This window comes from Sturnus vulgaris, chromosome 29, assembly GCF_052056855.1.
Source record: "Sturnus vulgaris isolate bStuVul1 chromosome 29, bStuVul1.hap1, whole genome shotgun sequence".
Classification (NCBI taxonomy): domain Eukaryota; kingdom Metazoa; phylum Chordata; class Aves; order Passeriformes; family Sturnidae; genus Sturnus; species Sturnus vulgaris.
Genome location: NC_142271.1, coordinates 259,629 through 278,603, shown reverse-complemented (window position 1 = coordinate 278,603; position 18,975 = coordinate 259,629). Strand labels below are relative to the sequence as shown.

General features: G+C 48.5%; 1 protein-coding gene across 4 annotated transcripts; it reads right to left on the bottom strand.

The window, feature by feature from the left end:
• Positions 1-3,314: 3,314 nt before the first annotated feature.
• On the bottom strand, positions 3,315-18,839 carry LOC106862783 (cryptochrome-1-like). 4 transcript variants are annotated; one of them, XM_088180571.1, is made up of 12 exons: positions 18,584-18,839; positions 17,481-17,605; positions 14,411-14,871; positions 13,383-13,499; positions 10,635-10,782; positions 10,244-10,384; positions 8,959-9,129; positions 8,307-8,447; positions 7,708-7,859; positions 6,494-6,591; positions 5,918-6,028; positions 3,315-4,241 (listed from the first exon to the last, which is right to left on the bottom strand). In XM_088180571.1, exons 3-12 carry the CDS (start codon positions 14,821-14,823, stop codon positions 4,150-4,152), a joined length of 1,584 nt encoding a protein of 527 aa, XP_088036697.1. In that variant the 5' UTR covers positions 14,824-14,871; positions 17,481-17,605; positions 18,584-18,839; the 3' UTR covers positions 3,315-4,149. The 4 variants fall into 4 exon arrangements, with proteins under 4 accessions (XP_088036697.1, XP_088036698.1, XP_014747485.1 ...); XM_088180572.1 differs by lacking the exon at positions 10,244-10,384; XM_014891999.2 differs by lacking the exons at positions 17,481-17,605; positions 18,584-18,839 and adding an exon at positions 16,325-17,462.
• Positions 18,840-18,975: the final 136 nt, after the last annotated feature.

Genomic DNA, 18,975 nt, shown 5'->3' with positions numbered 1-18,975 from the left:
TGGATATTATGAACAATTTATTTCTGGAAAGGGTGATCAGGCCATGGCAAGGGCTGCCTGGGGCAGCGGTGGAGTTGCCACTCGTTAAAGTGTTCAAAAATGTGCGGATGTGGCATCTGGGAACATGGGTTAGTGGTGTAGATGGCAGTGCTGGGGGAACATTTGGATTTGGTGATCTTAGAGGGCTTTTCCAACCTCAAGGATTCTGTAATTCCATGATTTTACTTCTTCAATGCTACTTTGTCAGCCAAAGGCAAAGGTCAGACTCCAACTGCATTTGCTGTTTCTTGCTCAAACACAGCTCCTACTCTCACAGCAGTGCCTTTGCAGGCCAAGTCCTGCTCCTTCCAGCCACAGACCAGACCATGAAACTGCTTTGCAACAGCAGAAGTCCCAGAGAGGCCTTGAAAGGGTGATGAGACCCAGGCACAGGGTGCCCAGAGAAGCTGTGGCTGCCTCATGCCTGGCAGTGTCCAAGGCCAGGTTGGACAGGGCTTGGAGCAACCTGGGCTGGTGGAAGGTGTCCCTGCCCAGGGCAGGGGGTGGAATTGGATGAGCTTTAATGTCCCTTCCCACCCAAACCACTCTTGGATTCCACAGTTCTGCCTCAGCACACTGAAGCTCAGGGAACACAAAACACTTCAACATAGAAATATTTCAGGAAACAAGACCAGTCCCTTTAGGGCTTGAAGGCAAAGACTATGCCTTGAAATACAAGGCAGGAGGCAGTTCTGCATTCCTGGAGTCCCTGCACTGGGATCAGACCACAGACACAGAGTCACAGAATGACAGAATGAACTAGGTTGGAAAAGACCTTTGAGATGATTGAATCCAACCTGTGACCTAACATTACCTTATCAAGTAACCCATGGCAGTGAGTGCCTCATCAAGTCTTTTTTAAAAAATCTTCAGGGATGGTGAATCCACCACTTGCCTGGGCAGCCCATTCCAATGCCAAACCACTCTTTCTGTGAATAATTTTTTTTTCTAATATCTAACCTAAACTTCCCCTGGTGCAGCTTGAGGCTGTGACCTCTCATCCTGTCACTGGTCACCCAGGAGAAGAGAGCAACCCCCATCTGGCTACAACCACCTTTCAGGGATTTCTAGAGTGGTAAGGTGCAAGATTGTTTAAGGCTTTACTGGGCTTTTCTGCACCACTAATTAGTGGTTTGTCATCAGTCTCATCTGTTTCTGTTCAGGTCCAGGATTATTAGAAAGGCAGTTGAGCCAGATTCTCATGTTTGGACTTCAATGTTTATTATATCTTATCAAAATTGATAGAAAGCATAACAGCACTTCTAGCTCCCTGCTAGAAGTAGGAAAAATGGCTCCAAGCTGAGCCTGTTTCAAGGCCTTTTAAAGCTAAACAGACCAATAAGAGTTTTACACCTATATTATTTGTACTTTTAACCCAATAATAGATTCCAATGACCCTTAGAGCGAGTTCCAACTGACCAATCTAAAGGTAACTACCTAATTTCCGTGAAGAAGAAGGAAGAGAAGAAGATGAACAAGAAGAAAGACACCACTCAAAATTCTCCATCTTGTTCCCTAACTACCACTATACATAAAAACCTCAGATTTAAAACCCATCACCCAGTGAAAATACACACATCTAAGGTACTACACATTTGTGATCTCTAACTCAATTTTTATATTTACAATATAAATCTTCTCCAAGGTTTCAAATCCAGTGCAGTGTTTTCCAGCGTGCCTGTGCCAAGAAGCACAGAAAACTCAAAAACTCCATATTTCTGAGATCCAACAGTAAGGTCACCTCTGAGTCTCCTTTTCTCCAGGCTAAACAACCCCAGCTCCCTTAGCCATTCCTCACAGGGTTTGTGTTCCAAGCCCCTCCCCAGCTTTGTTGCCTCCTCTGGACACACTCAAGTGTCTCAATGTCCTTCCTAAACTGAGGGGACAGAACTGAACACAGCACTGGAGGTGCAGGCTCACCAGTGCCAAGGACAGGGGAAGAATGACCTCCCTGCTCCTCGCCACACCATTCCTGATCCAGGCCAGGATGCTATTGGCCTTTTGGCCACCAGGGCACACTGCTGGCTCACGTTCAGTCGGCTGTTGACCAGTGCTCCCAGGTCCCTTTCTGCCTGGGCACTATCCAGACACACTGTCCCCAGCCTATAATGCTGCAGGGGTTCTTGTGGCCAAAGTTCAGGATCCAACCCTTAGATTTATTAAACTTAATCTTATTGGACTCTGCCCATCCATCCAAATGTTCCAGGTCTCTCTGCAGAGACAACAGATGGACACATGCTCCCAGCTTGGTGTCATCTGCAAATTTACTGATGGGGGACTCAATCCCCTTGTTCAGATCATCAATGAAGAGATTAAATAGGACTGGCCCAACACTGGTCCCTAGGCGACACCACTGGTGACTGATCCCCAGCTGGATGCAGCACAGTTCACCACCACTCTCTGGGCCCAGCCTCCAGCCAGTTCTTAACCCAGCACAGAGTGCTCCTGTCCAAGCTGTGGGCTGCAGCTTATCTAGGAGTATGCCATGGGAGACAGTGTCAAAGGCTTTGCCAAAGTCCAGGTAGACACATCCACCGCCTTCCCTGCATCCATCAGATGGGTCACTTGGTCATAGGAGATGAGATGGGACAGGCAGGACCTGCCCCTCCTAAACCCACACTGACTGGGTCCGGTTGCCTGACCATCCTGTAGGTGATGATCTGTTCCATAATCCTACTGGGCACGGACGTCAAGCTGACAGGCCTGGAGTTTCCCAGATCCTCCTTCCAGCCCTTCTTGTGGGTGGGCGCAATCCCTTCAGAGATGCTGTAAATCCCATCAGGCACAGGAAGGAGCCCAGTGACAGAGGGGAGGAATGCCAGGAGGCTTCAGAGCAGCAGATCTCTCCAAAGAAACAAGTACCACCTCAGAATTCTACCTTCCATAAAGGGGAAGGCAGGAGGCCTTTCCTTCTGGCCATTCCTGCAAGTCATTAGGTTTGCTGGAGGGCTGAAGTGTCAGGGAACACGGGCAGCTCCAGGAGCTTGATGCAGGCTTGGAGCAGCAAGAAGGTCCTTGCAGCTTTGTATTTACACCTCACTGCCCTGCTGCCAGCATGGTCTGCCCTGACAGGCCCTGCAGATCTCCAGCAGCATTGAAAGATCCTGCAGTTTATGGCCTCCTCCTGGTGCTCATGGTTCCTGTGCTGCTCCTGCACTAGATCCTGGGATGCTTCCAAGGACTTTGGATTGCTGCTGGAGCTGTTGTGCCACCAGCTTTCCCGAGAAGACTGATGGATGTCAATTGTGGTAACAGATTGCTCCAGAGCCCTTGCATTGTTCATGTCAGAAATAAGTTTTATTTCTTTCCAAACCCAAGCCATGAAAACCCCACTGCCCTACGCCACCCCCAAACCCCTAACCATAATTTACTAATCTGGCCTTGTCAAACTTCGCAACAATACACTTCAGTGGGAGAGGAAATTTTTCCATATTGTACATGAGAGAATTAATCTCTGTCCTGCAGTTCTAGTTAGCCAAGGAAGAGAATTATGGTGATGAAGTTGCATATTAGCCCTAATTTAGTGAGATATTTTCAACATCGTCCTTAAAATACATAGTAATTCCTACTTATGACTTAAAAACTACACACACAGTACAAGGCTGCACTCTGCTCTGTCTCCCCAAACTGGGGACTACAATCACAAACTGGGAATTTAAAATAAATAATTTGAACATCCCTAAGTCTCTATCGCTACAAGGCAAGCAAATCGAGGTCCTAATACTAATGTGCGAGCATATTAATGCGCACATGGTCTTCTGACATTAAGATGAGTATTTGTCACAAAATTATTTACACAGGTGCATGAAACACATGGATTTGAAGGATGCTGCAGCAGCAGGACCTGCCACAACCAGGCACCTCTTGCATTCACTCAACAGCTTCAACAAATGGTCCGGAAGCCACTCACAGATAAACAATTCCATCCAAAATAACTGCACTAAAACTGCTCAAGATTCAACACGTCTCCTGAGGCCAGGTCACAAGCAAGAGGCACCATTAGCAGGGCAAAGTATAGAGGACACTGCTTTGGACAGCTCAGCTGGCCCCTGGCTCTCTCCTCTTGCCTTTTTTTTGGTACCCAGCAGTGACTCCTGAGGGAATTTTGGTTTATTCCATCATTCGGGCCACTTTTCCTTTTGAAAAGTTTTCTTCGGAATGGTCACGTTTTACCTTTATTTCCATGGGGTCATCTGCATCATCTACAACAAGAAAGAAAGAAGGATTAAAGTTTGCAAAGCCTTCTCTGACTTCAGTCACGTGAAGATACAAAGTGTCAGAAAATGCTTCTGTTCATAGGCATCAAGAATCATGAAATCCCAAGATGGATTGCGTTGGAAGGGGCCTTAGAGCTCATTTCATTCCACCCCGTGCCACGGGCAGGGACACCTTCCAGATTGTTCCAAGTCCCATCCAACTCCTTAGCCCTTACTCTAGTCCAACATCTGCTCACCTGTATGAGCTGGTTTTCATACTGAGATGGGTGTTGGGATAATGTTTGGAGTCAGGGATGCTCAAAATTTTCACTCTACCTATCTCCAGCAGCACTCCCAACATTTAGTCCCTGGTACCACAGGGTTGCTGGAAGAACTGTCAGTGATTATAACTGTACTAAGCCAATGTGTGACCTCCTGGACACATTAATAGGTATCCATTTCAGGGTTGGGAACAATTAATTCCCTCAGATCAGAGCAGTGAAGGAAGGAATAGTTAAGGTTCCCCTCAGCTGCTGCATGTCGGGTTTCTATAATATAAAGAGGCTGCTGTGGCCCCCTGTAAAATAAAAAGGTATTTTGTTACTTAAATTCCATTACAGAGCCAGGCTGGGAGAGCTGAGAATGTTCAGCCTGGAGAAGAGAAGGCTCCAGGGAGACCTTCGAGACCTTTCCTAAAGGGGCTCCAGGAGAGATGGAGAGGGACATGGGACAAAGGCCTGGAGGGACAGGAGAAGGGGGAATGGCTTCCCACTGCCAGAGGATAGAGTTAGGTTGGATATTGGGATGAAATTCTTCCCTGTGAGGATGAGGAGGCCCTGGTCCAGGTTGCCCAGAGCAGCTGTGGCTGCTCCATCCCTGGAAGTGTCCAAGGCCAGGTTGGACAGGGCTTGGAGCAGCCTGGGATAGTGGAAGGTGTCCCTGCCCATGTCAGGGGATGAAACTGGATGAGCTTTAATGTCCCTTCCTACCCAAACCAGGCTGAGATTCCATGTTTTACTGTGAAGGATTCCTCTGAGCTCACCACAGGCCCTGGGATTTCAATTTTAAGAGCACAGGCACCATAAGTGACAAATCTGTGTGACCTAATTAATTAATTACTTCAGGCTCAGCACAGTTTGACTGTCCTAGCCTTACCTGATAACTACCTGTTTGTTATCCATAGGGTTAAGCAGTGCAGAAAACCATGCCAAAAGGTAAATTTCTTGGAAAAACTCACTTCTCCAGAGCTTTGTGCTCAGTGGGAATCTCAGTCTCTGCTATGGCATAGGGCAGATCATGGTATCAAGGACGAACAAGAATGTTCTGATTTACAAGAGGCATGGGCAGAGTTGCAGAGATTTCTGCACCTTGGAGGCACACCCAGCCAGCCTAGGGATGGGGGAGTCAGGGCAGGGGGAGAAGATCTGTTTTGGAGAAGGCATTTCTGCAGCAGGCAAGAGGATGCTCTAAGGAGAGAGGGAAGGAAGAAAAGGCTCACACTCTTGTTCTCACACTTGGGACAGCGTTTTAACAGTAACCAGAAGAGCTGCGCATGATGTTGGTATCCAAAGAGGAAAAACATCCTGGAAAAGCACCCAAAGCCAAGCCCCAGAGCCCTGGGTTCCTGGGGACAGCCTGTGTGTCACAGCACAGGGAACGTGGGTGCTGCAGGCACCTCTCACCTCTTGTGAGCTGGGCTGTTCTGTGCTGTTCCTCTCTGACCCGTTTCATCAGCTGCAGGTTGTGGTCACTGGCTTCCTTGTGGTTCACCATGGGGAAGGGGTAATCCTGACCTGGGTAACGTGGAGACAGAGCCTTTACCACACTCAGCAAGGACATTTTCCCTGTATTTGAAATATTTCCAGCTTTTCTTGAATGGAAGTGCCTAATCCTCTCCATCAAAGAGAAGAGCCCCCACTTTGACAAAAGAGCCTTCAGAGATGTGTTAGAGCAGGAGTAAAAGCACAAGATGTTCTGATACTATTTAAAGCAGCCAAGCATCCAAGATTGGATAAATTCAAAGGCAAAAGTATGGAGTGATCCAAGAGTTTTAGGACATAAAGTTGAGGCAAAAATATGTACTGTGAAATGAGACTCCAATAAAAAAATGTTAATGGAGAATGAACAGAAGGAAGGCTGTTGGGTTCATCCATTTTCAGAAGAAAAATGGCTTATGTTGAAATGCTTCCATCTCATACACATTTATTTTGGATAGTTAGCAGCAGGAAAATCCTTAGTAAGGAATGTGAATGAATTACCTATGATACATCCTGCTTGCTTCTGCTCTTCTTCAGATGCTGTCCAGGGCTCATAAATGTACTTGGAGGGAAAGTTCTTTAGTATAGGCAAGTACTTCCTACAAAACAGGGATAATCGAGGGGTTTATCATCCTGCAGGCAAATGAATATTTGCAAATACATTCAGAGAAGTGTAAATCAGCCTGTGCCATGTTAGTATTGATATTACAATCCATAGGAAAGTTCTGATTCACTCTCCACAAGAAGTTGTATTTATATTCTCAAACCTCCATGGGTGCTATCTTCCAAAAGTTAACTTTACAGCATAGAATAAATGGGGTGATTTAAACAGCATTTCGGTTTTGATTTCCTCCAAAATAGATTTTTAACATTTTTTTGACATTTCATCCTAAACATTAATAAATTTTAAAAACAAACTAATTTTAAAAAATTGTTGCAGAATGACAGTAATTTTCTGTCCCACTCTGTGAGGTGCCTCAGCACAGGCTTCTCCTTGGCAATACCCAAATCTAGACAGGATGGGAGGAAGAGAAGTGGGGAAATTGAGCTGCTTGCTCAACATTAGCACAGTGAGCCCAGGAAACCTCCCAGTGCTTTAAGAGAGCCCATCAGCCCATTATGGAGAGACAAGGAAATGAAACTCTGAAGCAAAGAATAGCAAATAAAACTTATGTGTGTGCAACTATAGGATGGCAGGGTTAGATGGGATATTGGGATATTCCTCTCTGTGAGGATGGGGAAGCCCTGGCACAGGGTGCCCAGAGAAATTGTGGCTGCCTCATCCTTGGAAGTGTCCAAGGCCAGGCTTGGAAAAACCTTAGGATAGTGGAAAGTGTCCCTGCCCATGGCAGGGAGTGGAGTGGATGAGGGTTAAGTTCCCTTCCAAGCACATCCTAGAATTCTGTGAAAAGCAAGAAACAAAGTGCAGAGTGGAGCAGGAAAGGTGTGGGCAGTTCTACTCAAGTCCTTTAGAAAACGGAGCCAGCCTGGTGATCAAACATGATGCTGGAGGCAAGAAGTGCTCACAAACGAACATAAGCCCTGCTCAGCCATCACCTGGAATGACTGGTATCTCTCTGCTTCTCCATGCCTCAGTTTCCTCATGTGCCATTGCTATGAGCCCTGTTTAACAGATGTGTCTGTTTCAAACTGAACCAGTTAATCAGCTCCTGCTGTCAGAGATGGTGGGGTGGGGTGTCAGGGTGTCCCCTGACCTGATGTAGTTGCCCTGGGGATCTGTGCGCTTCCCGAAGCGGACAGGGCAGAAGATCCGTGTGTACTGGTGGAAGAAAGCACTGGCTGACAGCCACATCCAGTTCCCAGCGTTGATGCTGTAGTCAGCATCTAAAAGCAGCTCTTCAAACACCTGCACATCAGGAACGGGAAGAGAGAAACACTCCTGAAATGGCTACACTGCAAAAACTAGACAAAACTAGGCTGGGAGGTGAAGGGTGGAGGTTGCTGCTGGAAGCACAGCACTGTGGAGCCTGGGCTGCCTCCTCACAGGCACACGAGGAACACTCTCCACAGACAGAAGGAAGACGAAGCAACCTGAAAACTCTGGTTTTGGGACCTGCTACAGCATGTCTCATGGAGCATGTCTCCACCAGTATCCTCGTTATCCAAAAATCATGAGAATTTGGGGAAAGGAATGACTTCTCACCACTGCACTGAGTGACAGATTCCATAAACCCTGAAATCTGCAGGAAAGGGCAGAACTAAACCCTGCTCTGCAGAACCTTCCACTGCTAGACTCTGTTCAGGGTTTCTCAGGGCCAGGCAGAACAGAGGAAAATAAAAGGCAGCAGTGAACCTTCATTCCCTCTTCCCAGCTGATCCAAAGGTCCCCCCGTGTCAGGAAGCAGGCAACAGCATGGCGAGCCAGGTGATGGATCCAGCCTTCCTGGCGCAGCTGGGTCATGATGGCATCAATCCATGGGAACCCTGTCTGTGCCTGCAGCAGAACAGCAACATCAGCTCTCCCCTCATACATTGCTTTCACAGAATCACAGACTGGTTTGGATGGGAAGGGACATTAAAGCCCATTCCACTCCCTGCCATGGGCACCTTCCACTAGCCCAGGCTGCTCCAAGCCCTATCCTACCTGGCCTTGGACACTACCAGGGATGGGACAGCCACAGCTGCTCTGGACACCACCCTCACAGGGAACAATTCCTTCCCAGTATCCCATCTCACCCTGCCCTCTGGTAGTGGAAGCCATTCCCTGTGTCCAGTGACTCCATCCCTTCCCACAAGTCCCTCTCTAGCTCTCCTGGATCCCCTTTAGGCACTGGAAGGATCTCTAAGGTCTCCCTGGGGCCTTCTCTTCTCCAGACTGAACATTTCCAGCTCTCACAGCCTGTCACACCACTGCAAGACCCCCTCAAACTGCCAGCAGGGACCAATCAAGGGAAGAGGAAAGCTCCAAGCTCCAATGCAGCTGCTGTGGCTATGCACCTCATTACCATTTTCCATTTGTGGAGCCTCTCTGCATCCTTGTACCAGCAGATCTGGAGGCAGATGGGGTTCCCAACCATCTGGGTGAAGTTGGGGGTTGCTGATGCTACTGTATAGAAGAATTCCCTCCACAACAGCTGCCCTTGGAGCGACACTGGGGGCAGAGAGTGGTGCTTTGCCTGCAAAAGACATAAGGTGACAGCTTCAGTTCATACATATCATTGCAGCCTCACTCATTTTGTGACTGTCAGGCCTATGAAATAAAGATTAATCTGACTACAATACTGGTTTCAAGGCACTTTAGCATTCAAGTCAAGGAAATCAAAGATCTGAGGCAATGCTGTCTGGCCTAAAGCAAAGCCAAACTGCTAGACCTCAGTGTTACCTCAAACATTCTCCATCTACGTTCCAAAACAGTATCACACTGGGATTTCTTACACCAAGCATGTGTTTATTAACATGTTAACTGAATTCAGGTAGCTCAGCCATGTCTCAAAAGATAATCTTATGATGGAAGTAAAGGAGGATCTTGGTTTTCTTGGGTTGGTTTCAAGCTCACTTCTTAAAAATTAAACAAGATTTCAAAAAGTGGTTTTGGTTTATGCTACAATTAAAACTTATCCAAGACAAAATCAGTTGATTTCCAGAAACAAAACTGCATAAACCAATCAAAAATTTCCCTGAACTACCAAACAGACAAAATAAATCCTTGAATTTTAGGAAGGTTTTCCTGGGCTTCCCTGCTGATCCTAGGTCTGTTTTCTCCCTACTCATAGAACCATGATTTGAGTTGGAAGGAACCTTAAAGCCCATTTCACTCCATCCCTGCCCTGGGCAGGGACACCTTCCACCAGCCTAGGTTGCTCCAAACCCCATCCAACCTGGCCTTGGACACTTCCAGGCACAGGGCAGCCACAGCTTCTCTGGGCACCCTGTGCCAGGGCCTCCCCACCCTCACACAGAATTTTTTCCCAACATCTAATCCAAACCTGCTTTCTTTCAGTTTGAAGCCATTCCCCTTTGTCCTGTCATTATTTCCTGATGAAGGTTTGAATTTAGAATATGAACATCCCGTTTCTAAAACTTAATTGGGAAGAGCTGCAGACATTCACAGGTGTTTTACACAACATGAGCCACTCCACAGATTTCATGGGACACTGAGAAGACATTTAAAAAGCAGCATTTTTGATACACCAAATCTCTGCCAAGATGATCTGAGTGTTAAATCCTGCCTCGCATGCCAGACATGTCACAGTTTTGCATTTGCTTACTTAGGAACAATTATCTGCTTACCTGAGCATAAATGTTTGACAACCTATAAAAAAATGTCCGAACTGACAGACAGCCCATACTGAAATAAGGGCTCAGGCCTGTGGTGCTTGGAAGCAGCGAGTTTGGGATTGTCTTTGGTTTAGTAAAACTTGCCACCCAGCCCTGAAATGAAAACAGATATGTGGGTTCAGGCAGCACAAGATGACACATGTCCAGTAATAAACTGAGGAAAGCTCTTGGAACTGGCTTCACTATCACAGGAGCTTGTTTGATGTCGTGCCTGGAAAACACTCCTGCTTCCTAGACATCAAGGAGAACAAAACTCAAGTCCAAGCTGCTACCCTCCTCCAAGCCAAGCTGATCTCAGCCCAGCAGGAGCCACCACCATGCCCTGTGTTCCATCGGGGCTGACCTGGTCAGTCAAATGTTGCTCCAGGCGCTGCAGCCCTTCGGTCTCCCCTCCTTTCCAAGGGGAATGGTTCTCTGGGGAAATCTTCAAATCCACAGGGAGAGGCACCCTGTAACACTCAGCCAGGCCTGGGTCAGGGGCCCTACATCTCCTGAGGTGAGAGAGAAAACTCTATGAAAGGAGCAACAGGAACCAGGAGAAGGAGACAGCCCCTCCATGGCACACACCAAGCCTCCTCTATCACAGTCCAACCAGAGCACAGGGAATGAAAGCACAGCGAGAAATCCCAGGCTCTACTCTCCTGGGGGAGAAGAGTTCATCCTGCAATTGCTCTAGGGAATTGTAGCCTGAAGCGGGGGAAAATGAACAGTCCCACCAAGTTACAGTGCTCGGGGTAGTCAGCTGCACCCGCAGCTCAGACCCCTTTTAGTTCCCATCCCCTACACAAGGCTCAGAGGCAGCTCCTCTCCAGTTGCTCCCAGCTGTCACATCCATCCCTAGGACGGAACCAAGAGCCTCCTCAGAACCTAAACAGCTATGGTGCTGCCTCCAAAGGCCACTCCAGCTTCTGTGCCTCTGAGGAGAGGTTGCTCTGAAGAGGTTTCACAGAATCCCAGACTAGTTTGGGTTGGAAGGGACATTAGAGCTCATCCAGTTCCACCTCCTGCCCTGGGCAGGGACACCTTCCACCCGCCCAGGCTGCTCCAAGCCCCATCCGACCTGGCCATAGACACTTCCAGGGATGGGGCAGCCACAGCTTCTCTGGGCATCCTGTGCCAGGACCTCATCACCCTCACACAGAAGAATTTCTTCCCAACATCTAATCCAAACCTTCTCTCTCTCAGTTTCACAGGGAAGGAGGCAGATCAGCTTCCCGGGCCACCCTGGCTGCTCGTTCCTACTCAAGCCTACTCCCCTCAGCAGCCCCCCCACGTCTCCTCAGCCTCAGTTGCTGAAGCTTCCCAAGGCCTCTGCCCCCTATGTGGCTGGAAAAGCATCAGTTTGGTTTTCCTTCCCCCCCATTAAACACAGATGAAGAGGCCTAAGGAAGTGCTGGTGGCACAGAGATTTTGCACAGCCCGTGAATGAACTCAGACATCAACAGATCTTTGTACTTACCTGGACAAACCTGGGCTCAGCTCTGCTACAGACACCTACAGAGGTGGGGCCAGTGCAGCTCTCAGAGCACTGACATAGCTCAGCCCTGCTAGGAAGCATGTAAACTACTTATCTCTCATCAGAATTAATTTTAGAAATCCAAACAAGCAAATGAGGCAAGAAAGTGAAAAAAAACAGTGCTATAAAAAATACAGGAACTTATATATCCCAGTACTTACATGATTCTTGTCATCAGACTGTCTGAGGACAGTTCAGGAATTAACAGGACTCCCTCAAGACAGGAAGATCCAAGCCTGGGTTGGCACTGAGCTGAGGCCATGTCATGTCACCTGACAAGTTCCTGTAGTCCCATTCCATCTCTCTCCTGCCCCAGTCTTACCTCCCTTTGGATCACTGACCTCCCCTCATGCAGAGCTAAACACAAGACATCCTTGACTCTGAGCTTCTTCTCAAGTCCTGGGAGACACGAGCTCAATCCCTCTTTCCAATATAGCAGATGGGAGGAGAGATTTAAAGCCAGGAGGGAACAGTAGGATTATTCCACCAAACTTCCTGAATAAAACAAACTATAGTGGTTCATCCAATTACTGTCCAAAATCTTGAGAGGAATATAGAGCATGCCTTTGAGTAAATTCCCCAGGCTTTCCTCTGTAGGAGCTTGACATCTCTTAAAAGCTTTTCTCAAGGTGCCTTGCAAAAGCTTAAGACTTTTATGGAATCACAGAATCATTAAATGTAGGAATCTCTGCTTTGGGACGGTCGGGACAAACTCAGGCGCTCTCTTTACTCTGGTCTTAAAGTTTGCAGTTTATTTCGTAGGGCGTGGGTATATATAAGGCCCTGCTAGGAACTGCAGCTCAGAGCAAGGCAGAGGGAGGGATAGAGTGAGAGTAAGAGAAAAGAACTTAAGAAAGTAAGAACGAAGAAAGTAAGAGCATAAGAGAGTAAAAACAGAGCGATTTTCCCATTTACAATACATTAAATCTTCTTCTATGTTGAATATTCTAATTTCCACAACCAATCTAATACAAGATACAAATTCTCTAACATTTGCATGCAACCTATAGGAACCACTATATTACCAAGTTTTACTGCTTTTCTTATCTCTACATTTTATCTGGGACCCTTCCTGCCATGCCTAGGGAGGATGTCTGTTTGCTTCTTGGTATTTGCAGCATCTAACTTTATCTAAACAAAGGGGCCTTCAGGCATTCAGTTGCTTTCAGCTACACAGTCGAAAATTGCTACCATTTCTATTTCGCTTATATTTTCCATATTCTCAAAGTATTTTGCTAAGCACTTGTATTTATAAGGTTTCCCTAATTCATCCTTCCCAACAATTAAGGTTGGAAAAAAATTTTAAGTCATTGAATCCAGCCATTATTTTGTGAAGTGTCCCGCATGGTGGGAAATCTGCTGCACAAATATCAAAAGAGATGAGTATCAGACCATTCCACCATCACCTCTCCCCTCCCAACGACAGTTGCATCCCCTGTACATAGAATCAATAACTCTCCATGCACAGAAATAAAACAAGAAAACATCTAAAATGCCTCATTATTATTTGGCCCTGGCTCTTCTTTTGAGCAGAGAAAGAGGACCAGCAATTCCGACTCACTGGTTGGTACTTACTGGAAGTCTTCAGCTGTGAGGTTTCGGACAGGCACCTCAGGGTCACCAAGCAGGGACAGAATGTGAAGGAACCTCTTGTAAGTTAATGGGGGACTCCCACCATTTAGGTCCAAAATCCTTTAAAAAAAAAATAAGATCTCTTTTCACACAACAGAAACCAAGGATGAAGCTGGAACTGCCAGTGGACAGGAAGGTGACATCACAGGATATAACAACTCCCATTAGTGCAATTGAATGTGGAAATTACAGATTTTAAAAGTAAAACTCTCCTCGGTGAATGTACATCTATCCCAAGAGCAGTTTCTCAAGATCTAAGACAACAAAACTGGAATGAGGATTCCAGCCATGGCTTCACCTGCATAGCCACACACAGCCAGGACACACAGGGAAGGGTGTGAGACACATCTGGTGCCACAAAAACCAGGTTCAGGGCAGTAAATAACTGTCCTCTCTGAACAAACACCTGTGCAAACAGCTTGAATTCAAGACAGCAAGTTACACACATCCATTCATTTACATAATTTAGGGGTTTTGCAAAATTGGAGTGTTAGGGCTGGTTTAGTTATTACTGCTTTCCTTCTTAGTAATTTCAATATCTTCAGTCATTCAGCACTGACTAACAGCTTGGATCCAAGTGTATTCAGACAACAGTGAAAGTTGATTTGAAAGATTTGGAAAAAATCTGACACCAAAAGCTCTTTACCATATTTAATAGAACTTCCACAAGCCCTAATAAATGTGATGGAGAATTTCTTTCACTCGTTTAAAACAGTAAGTTTTTAGGTGAAGTAAACTGCCCAAAAGGAAAAAGTTAACCAGCTCTTTAGGCTGAAATCCTAAAACCTGGGCACAATCTCTTCTGCTCTTTCCAAGAGAGCAACACACAAAGTTTCTCCAGCAAACAGCACCACGTTCATCTCAGACAGTCCAATTTTTTCCAAAGGAAAAAGAAAAACCAAGACATTTGGCCTTTTCTCTTCTAAAATGACCTCCCTGGAGACAGCTGTGGATTTGGGGCAGTCACGTACCGCTGGGTATCGTACAGGCTGTGGCTCACCAGGGACAGCACCTCAAAGCCCAGCTCTGCCCCCAGGCGCTGAATGTTGGCCTCCATCTCCTTGTAAAACGGCTCCATCTCTGCATCCAGTGTCACTTGTGTGATATTCCACTTCTGGATGTGATCCCTAAGAACGCTCTCATACTCCCCCTGAATAACCAGCAAGGAGGAGCCTAGCTGGCACAAGTTTTTGTGGAGATCCTCAAGGGACTGGAGCAGGAAGTGCCAGCGCAGGGCCCCAATGTGCATGGAGGAGGTCAGGAATGCTCTGTCCAGGATGTACACAGGGTACAGGGCCTCTGAGGACTGCAGGGCAGCCAGCAGCACTGGGTTGTCGTGGAGCCGGAGCTCCTTCCTGAAAAGGTGAATGGTGCGATGCAGCATCCTGGCTACAGGAGGAAGGGAATCCTTGCCTCTCAGGATACCAAATCCCTATAAAGGATAAGGTCAATTAACAATTAGAAATAGAGCTCAAAAAAAATCCTCTGCAGTTTTTACAACAAACATCTTGCTTTGTTAAGTTTTCATGAGAGAGAAACGCTGGAACAAGACCAAACCTGTCCTCTGGCTCCACCATTCAGCAGCAGGATCACCATCCAGCTCCACAGAGAATGGTCTCTGCTGCAAATGAGTCACTCAAATCCTTAAATTAAATCCCTCAATGAAATTACGTCCCAATAACACTCACCAGAAGGAAGGAATCAAAACAGATGGAGCTGCCAGAGCTCCATTTAGTGCACAAACACTTTTTAACCCCATGGATGTGGCTGTCAGCAAACCCTTTGGAAGTCTTCAACTTATTTCAAGGAGGTCCACAGGAGCAATCAGCTCATCAGAACTGGTACAATACTCCCTCTGTCAGGCGATTTTAGCAGGAGACATCTGAATTTATGGATTTCACAGAATCCCAGACTGGTTTGGGTTGGAAGGGACATTAAAGCCCATCCAGTTCCACGGGCAGGGACACCTTCCACTCGCCCAGGTTGCTCCAGGCCCCATCCAACCTGGTCTTGGACACTTCCAGGGATGGGGCAGCCACAGCCTCTCTGGGGAACCTGTGCCAGGACCTCATCACCCTCACAGAGAAGAATTTATTCCAATATCCCATCTCACCCTGCCCTCCAGCAGTGGGAAGCCATTCTCCCTTGTCTTGTTTCTCCAGACCCTTGTCCAAAGTCCCTCTCTAGTTGTCTTGGAGCCCCTTTAGGCACTAGAGTGGGGTCTGAGGTCTCCCCTTTTCTTCTCTTGGCTGGACATCCCCAGCTCTCCCAGCCTGCCTCCAGAACAGAGCTGGGTGTGATAATGACACAAAACTACTCTTGATTCATATTTATTCCCCTTTGAACTACTTCAGCTGAGTTCAGAGGGTTGGCAGGAGTGGTAACCTCGGGTCTTAGGCTGAAGACGCTCAGGGTACAGTTTGGAAAGCAGCTCCCAAGCTCTGGCTGCCCTGTTCAGGACAATGGACACAGCAGATGCCAGGAAGCAAAGGAGGAGCGTAGCTGCCACCTCGTGTCTGCTCCAAGCCCAGCAGGACCTCCTAAACTTGCTTTCCTGTGTAAAACTGGGGAAGTTCAACGCCCACCTCACACGTAGGTCCCCACCTGCTGCTAATTTCGAGCCTTACCCCCAGAGGAGAACGAAGAGATTAGGGATTAGCAAAGAACCAAACAACAATCCCTCATCCAGCTCAGATCTTCCGGCCAAACAGCTCCACTCACCACCTCAGCAATGGCTGCACCAGGCAACTCAGCCCTTGTCTCTGCTCAATTCACATTCAGCAGCTTTTCCATAAATCTGATTTTCTCCGTTCCCAAACACATGCACCAGCAGCACCCAGACACACCCACTTTGTTACAACCCCCCAGTAAGGCCCCAAACTCACGAGCACGGGGTGCAGCCCAAGGCAGGGCTGGGCTGTGTGGGGTGCTGTGCCCTGTGCCCCAGCTTGGCACCGCCCTGCACTCACTTCCTGGGAGAACCGGAAAAACACGGTGATTCCTGCTGCTCAGGGGAGCACCCACCTGGCATTTTTGGGTACTAAACCATGCAAAGTATGCTGGAAGAGTCCCTTGCACCCTATGCACCAGCCAACCTCACTGAGGGACTGCACTAGTCAGGGGCTCCAAGGCCCCCACAGCATTACGGCCTTTGAGGCTGTCCCAAGCCCTGTGACCCCACACGGTCTGCAGGGTCACCCCAAATCCAGGGCCCTGCAGCTCCATGATGCCTGTGGGACCACGCTCACCTTGTGCCCCTTGGTCTCACACACCTGGGACCGCTTTGAGCCCAGTGCCCCACACAGCCCATGGGATGGCCCCAGGGTAAGTCCCCAGGCTGGGACCCATTCCATCTCATCCCATCCCTTCCAGTCATGGCATCCCTGCAGGGGCAGTGGGGAGCAGGATCACACCACAACAGGGACTGGGCACAGGGCAGGCAGCCCCAGGCCAGGGTCTGGGTGGGCTGTAGGGTGTGGGTTAAGGGCAGCTCCGGGGATCCCATTAAAGGAGACTGTGGGAATGAGAGCTGGGGGACAAGGATTTCATTAAAAGAGGCTGGGAGGAGCAGGGGCTCCATTAAAAGGGGCTGAAGCTCACTGGGGAGGGAAGGAACCTAGAGCCAAAGAGGTGTCAAAGCTGGGTGAGCAGCTGGGATCCCCTACTGGGTGGGAAGGAATGGGGAGGGGGATCACTTTTGCAGGCCATGGGTGGTGCCAGAAAAGAACTGCGCTCTCAGACACTTCTGTCATGTCACGGGGAAAGGAAAGATGCTCTGGGATGCTAAAGAAGGCAGAGCAAGTGCAGTCTGTCATTGACATCCTGTTGGGATTTATTCACTGTTACTTTTCCACCTCTCCATGAACTAGTGACTTGGGTCCATTCACCCAAGCAAGGCTGAGCAGACTCCCTGCCACATCCAGATCACATCTATTCCCCAAAAATCAACCAGGCAGGCAGAAAATACACCCCACACTGGATTCATCCCTGCACTTTGGGACATATATACCAAGACAGAAAGCAGGGAAAACCAGGCCTTACCTTGAGGGTGGCACAGCTGATGCTCCAGGGTCTTTACAACACGTCACCCCAAAAAGAGGAGGGCACACAGACACTGATCCTGGCTCTCCTGCTGCTGAGCATGTCTCTCCACAGGCAGGAATGTGCTGGAGGTATGCAAGGGTTGTCAGTGACACTATCCAAACCCCATTATGCTGCTCCTGTTCCTACGTGCACCCAGAAATTAGTTGTCCAGGTTTAAACACCCCTAAATACTATAAATATCTGCACTGAGGTGGCTTCTGCAGCAAAGATGGTCTAAGCCACTCAAGTTTTTGTGTAATTCCCAAGAGAGAAGGAGTAGGATTGCAGGCAGCTCCTCTCTGGTCCCACTGGCCCTTGGAGCTGACAGAGCCACATGGAGCAGGGACACACCAAGGCCTAGGAACTGGGAAGATAAATTTTTAATAGTTTCATTTCCTCTGTGAGGCACTCTCCACTGTCAAATGCTTCTTGACTATATTCTGGCTGCTTCAGAAGCAACAGTGAAACAGATAAACAGAGGTGTCATACACCTAGAAAGAGCAGCCTCACACCTGCTCTCTGAAACCACGGTGGGAAGTGGAATAATTATCCCTGTTAAGTTGTTTAATGCTATTCTGATTTGACAGGCTTGAGAATAATTCTTAATTGGGATCTAAGAATGAATTTTTTGCATAAATCTGGCTCCATAATCCCACTCTCTGCACTGAAACAGACCTGAGACTACTGTTGATTCCAATCTCTAGGTTCTTTCCCCTCCTTGAATACTTGTGATAAATACGGTATTGGATACAGCTTTGATGCAAGAAAATGGCATATTGAGTCAGAGAAGGAAATAAGTCCCAAACCCATCCAAGTGTAGGGGCTTGACGGGGCTTCTCCTGCAGCGGGTCGAGAACCACCCCCGAGAGTCTCTGCCCATGGGGGACGGGGCGGAGGGAGGGTGAGGGAGCCGGGCTGAGGCTCCAGGACCCCCTACCCGGGCCCCTCAGACGGGCGGGGAAGTGGCGAGGAGGGAACGGGGGAGGGCGGTCCTGCTCCAGCCCCACAACAGCTGAGAGCGAAGGGGCCAGCCTGGCGTCCCAGCTCCTCCCCGCCTTTACCTCCTTCCCCACGGGCTGTGGTGGCGGCGGACGCGTCGCTGGTTCCTCGCCCCACGGGGCCGGTTACACAACGCCGGCCGGGACGGGTGGGTTATGGAAGGAGCACCCCCAGCGGAGCCCTGCCCGCTGCCCACGGAGGTTTAACGCGGTTCAGACTGGGAGGATCCCAGGGCTGGAGCATCCTGGAGTCGGGAATCCAGGAGGGCCCCCGACCGGTTCCGGCCCCGCTCCCGCCTCCCCAGAGCTGCCTCAGGCCACGCCCCTAGCGTGCATTTTAAGAAGGGGCGGGGCTTGTATTCCCGCCCACAGCGCTTACCCAATGGAAGCGCCTCAATTCAATTGCGGGGCGGGGATGAGCGCCAGGGCAGCCCAATCAGGGCCCGAGCAGCGGC

What these genes read in the sequence shown, in the direction of transcription:
- LOC106862783 (XM_088180571.1), bottom strand. Translation starts at nt 14,823, where the DNA reads ATGCTGCATCGCACCATTCACCTTTTCAGGAAGGAGCTCCGGCTCCAC. An exon ending in CTCACAGCTGAAGACTTCCA is followed by an intron (nt 10,783 to 13,382) that starts GTAAGTACCAAC and finishes CTCTCACCTCAG; the next exon opens with GAGATGTAGGGCCCCTGACC. An exon ending in AACAGCCCAGCTCACAAGAG is followed by an intron (nt 4,242 to 5,917) that starts GTGAGAGGTGCC and finishes TTCTTGTTGTAG; the next exon opens with ATGATGCAGATGACCCCATG.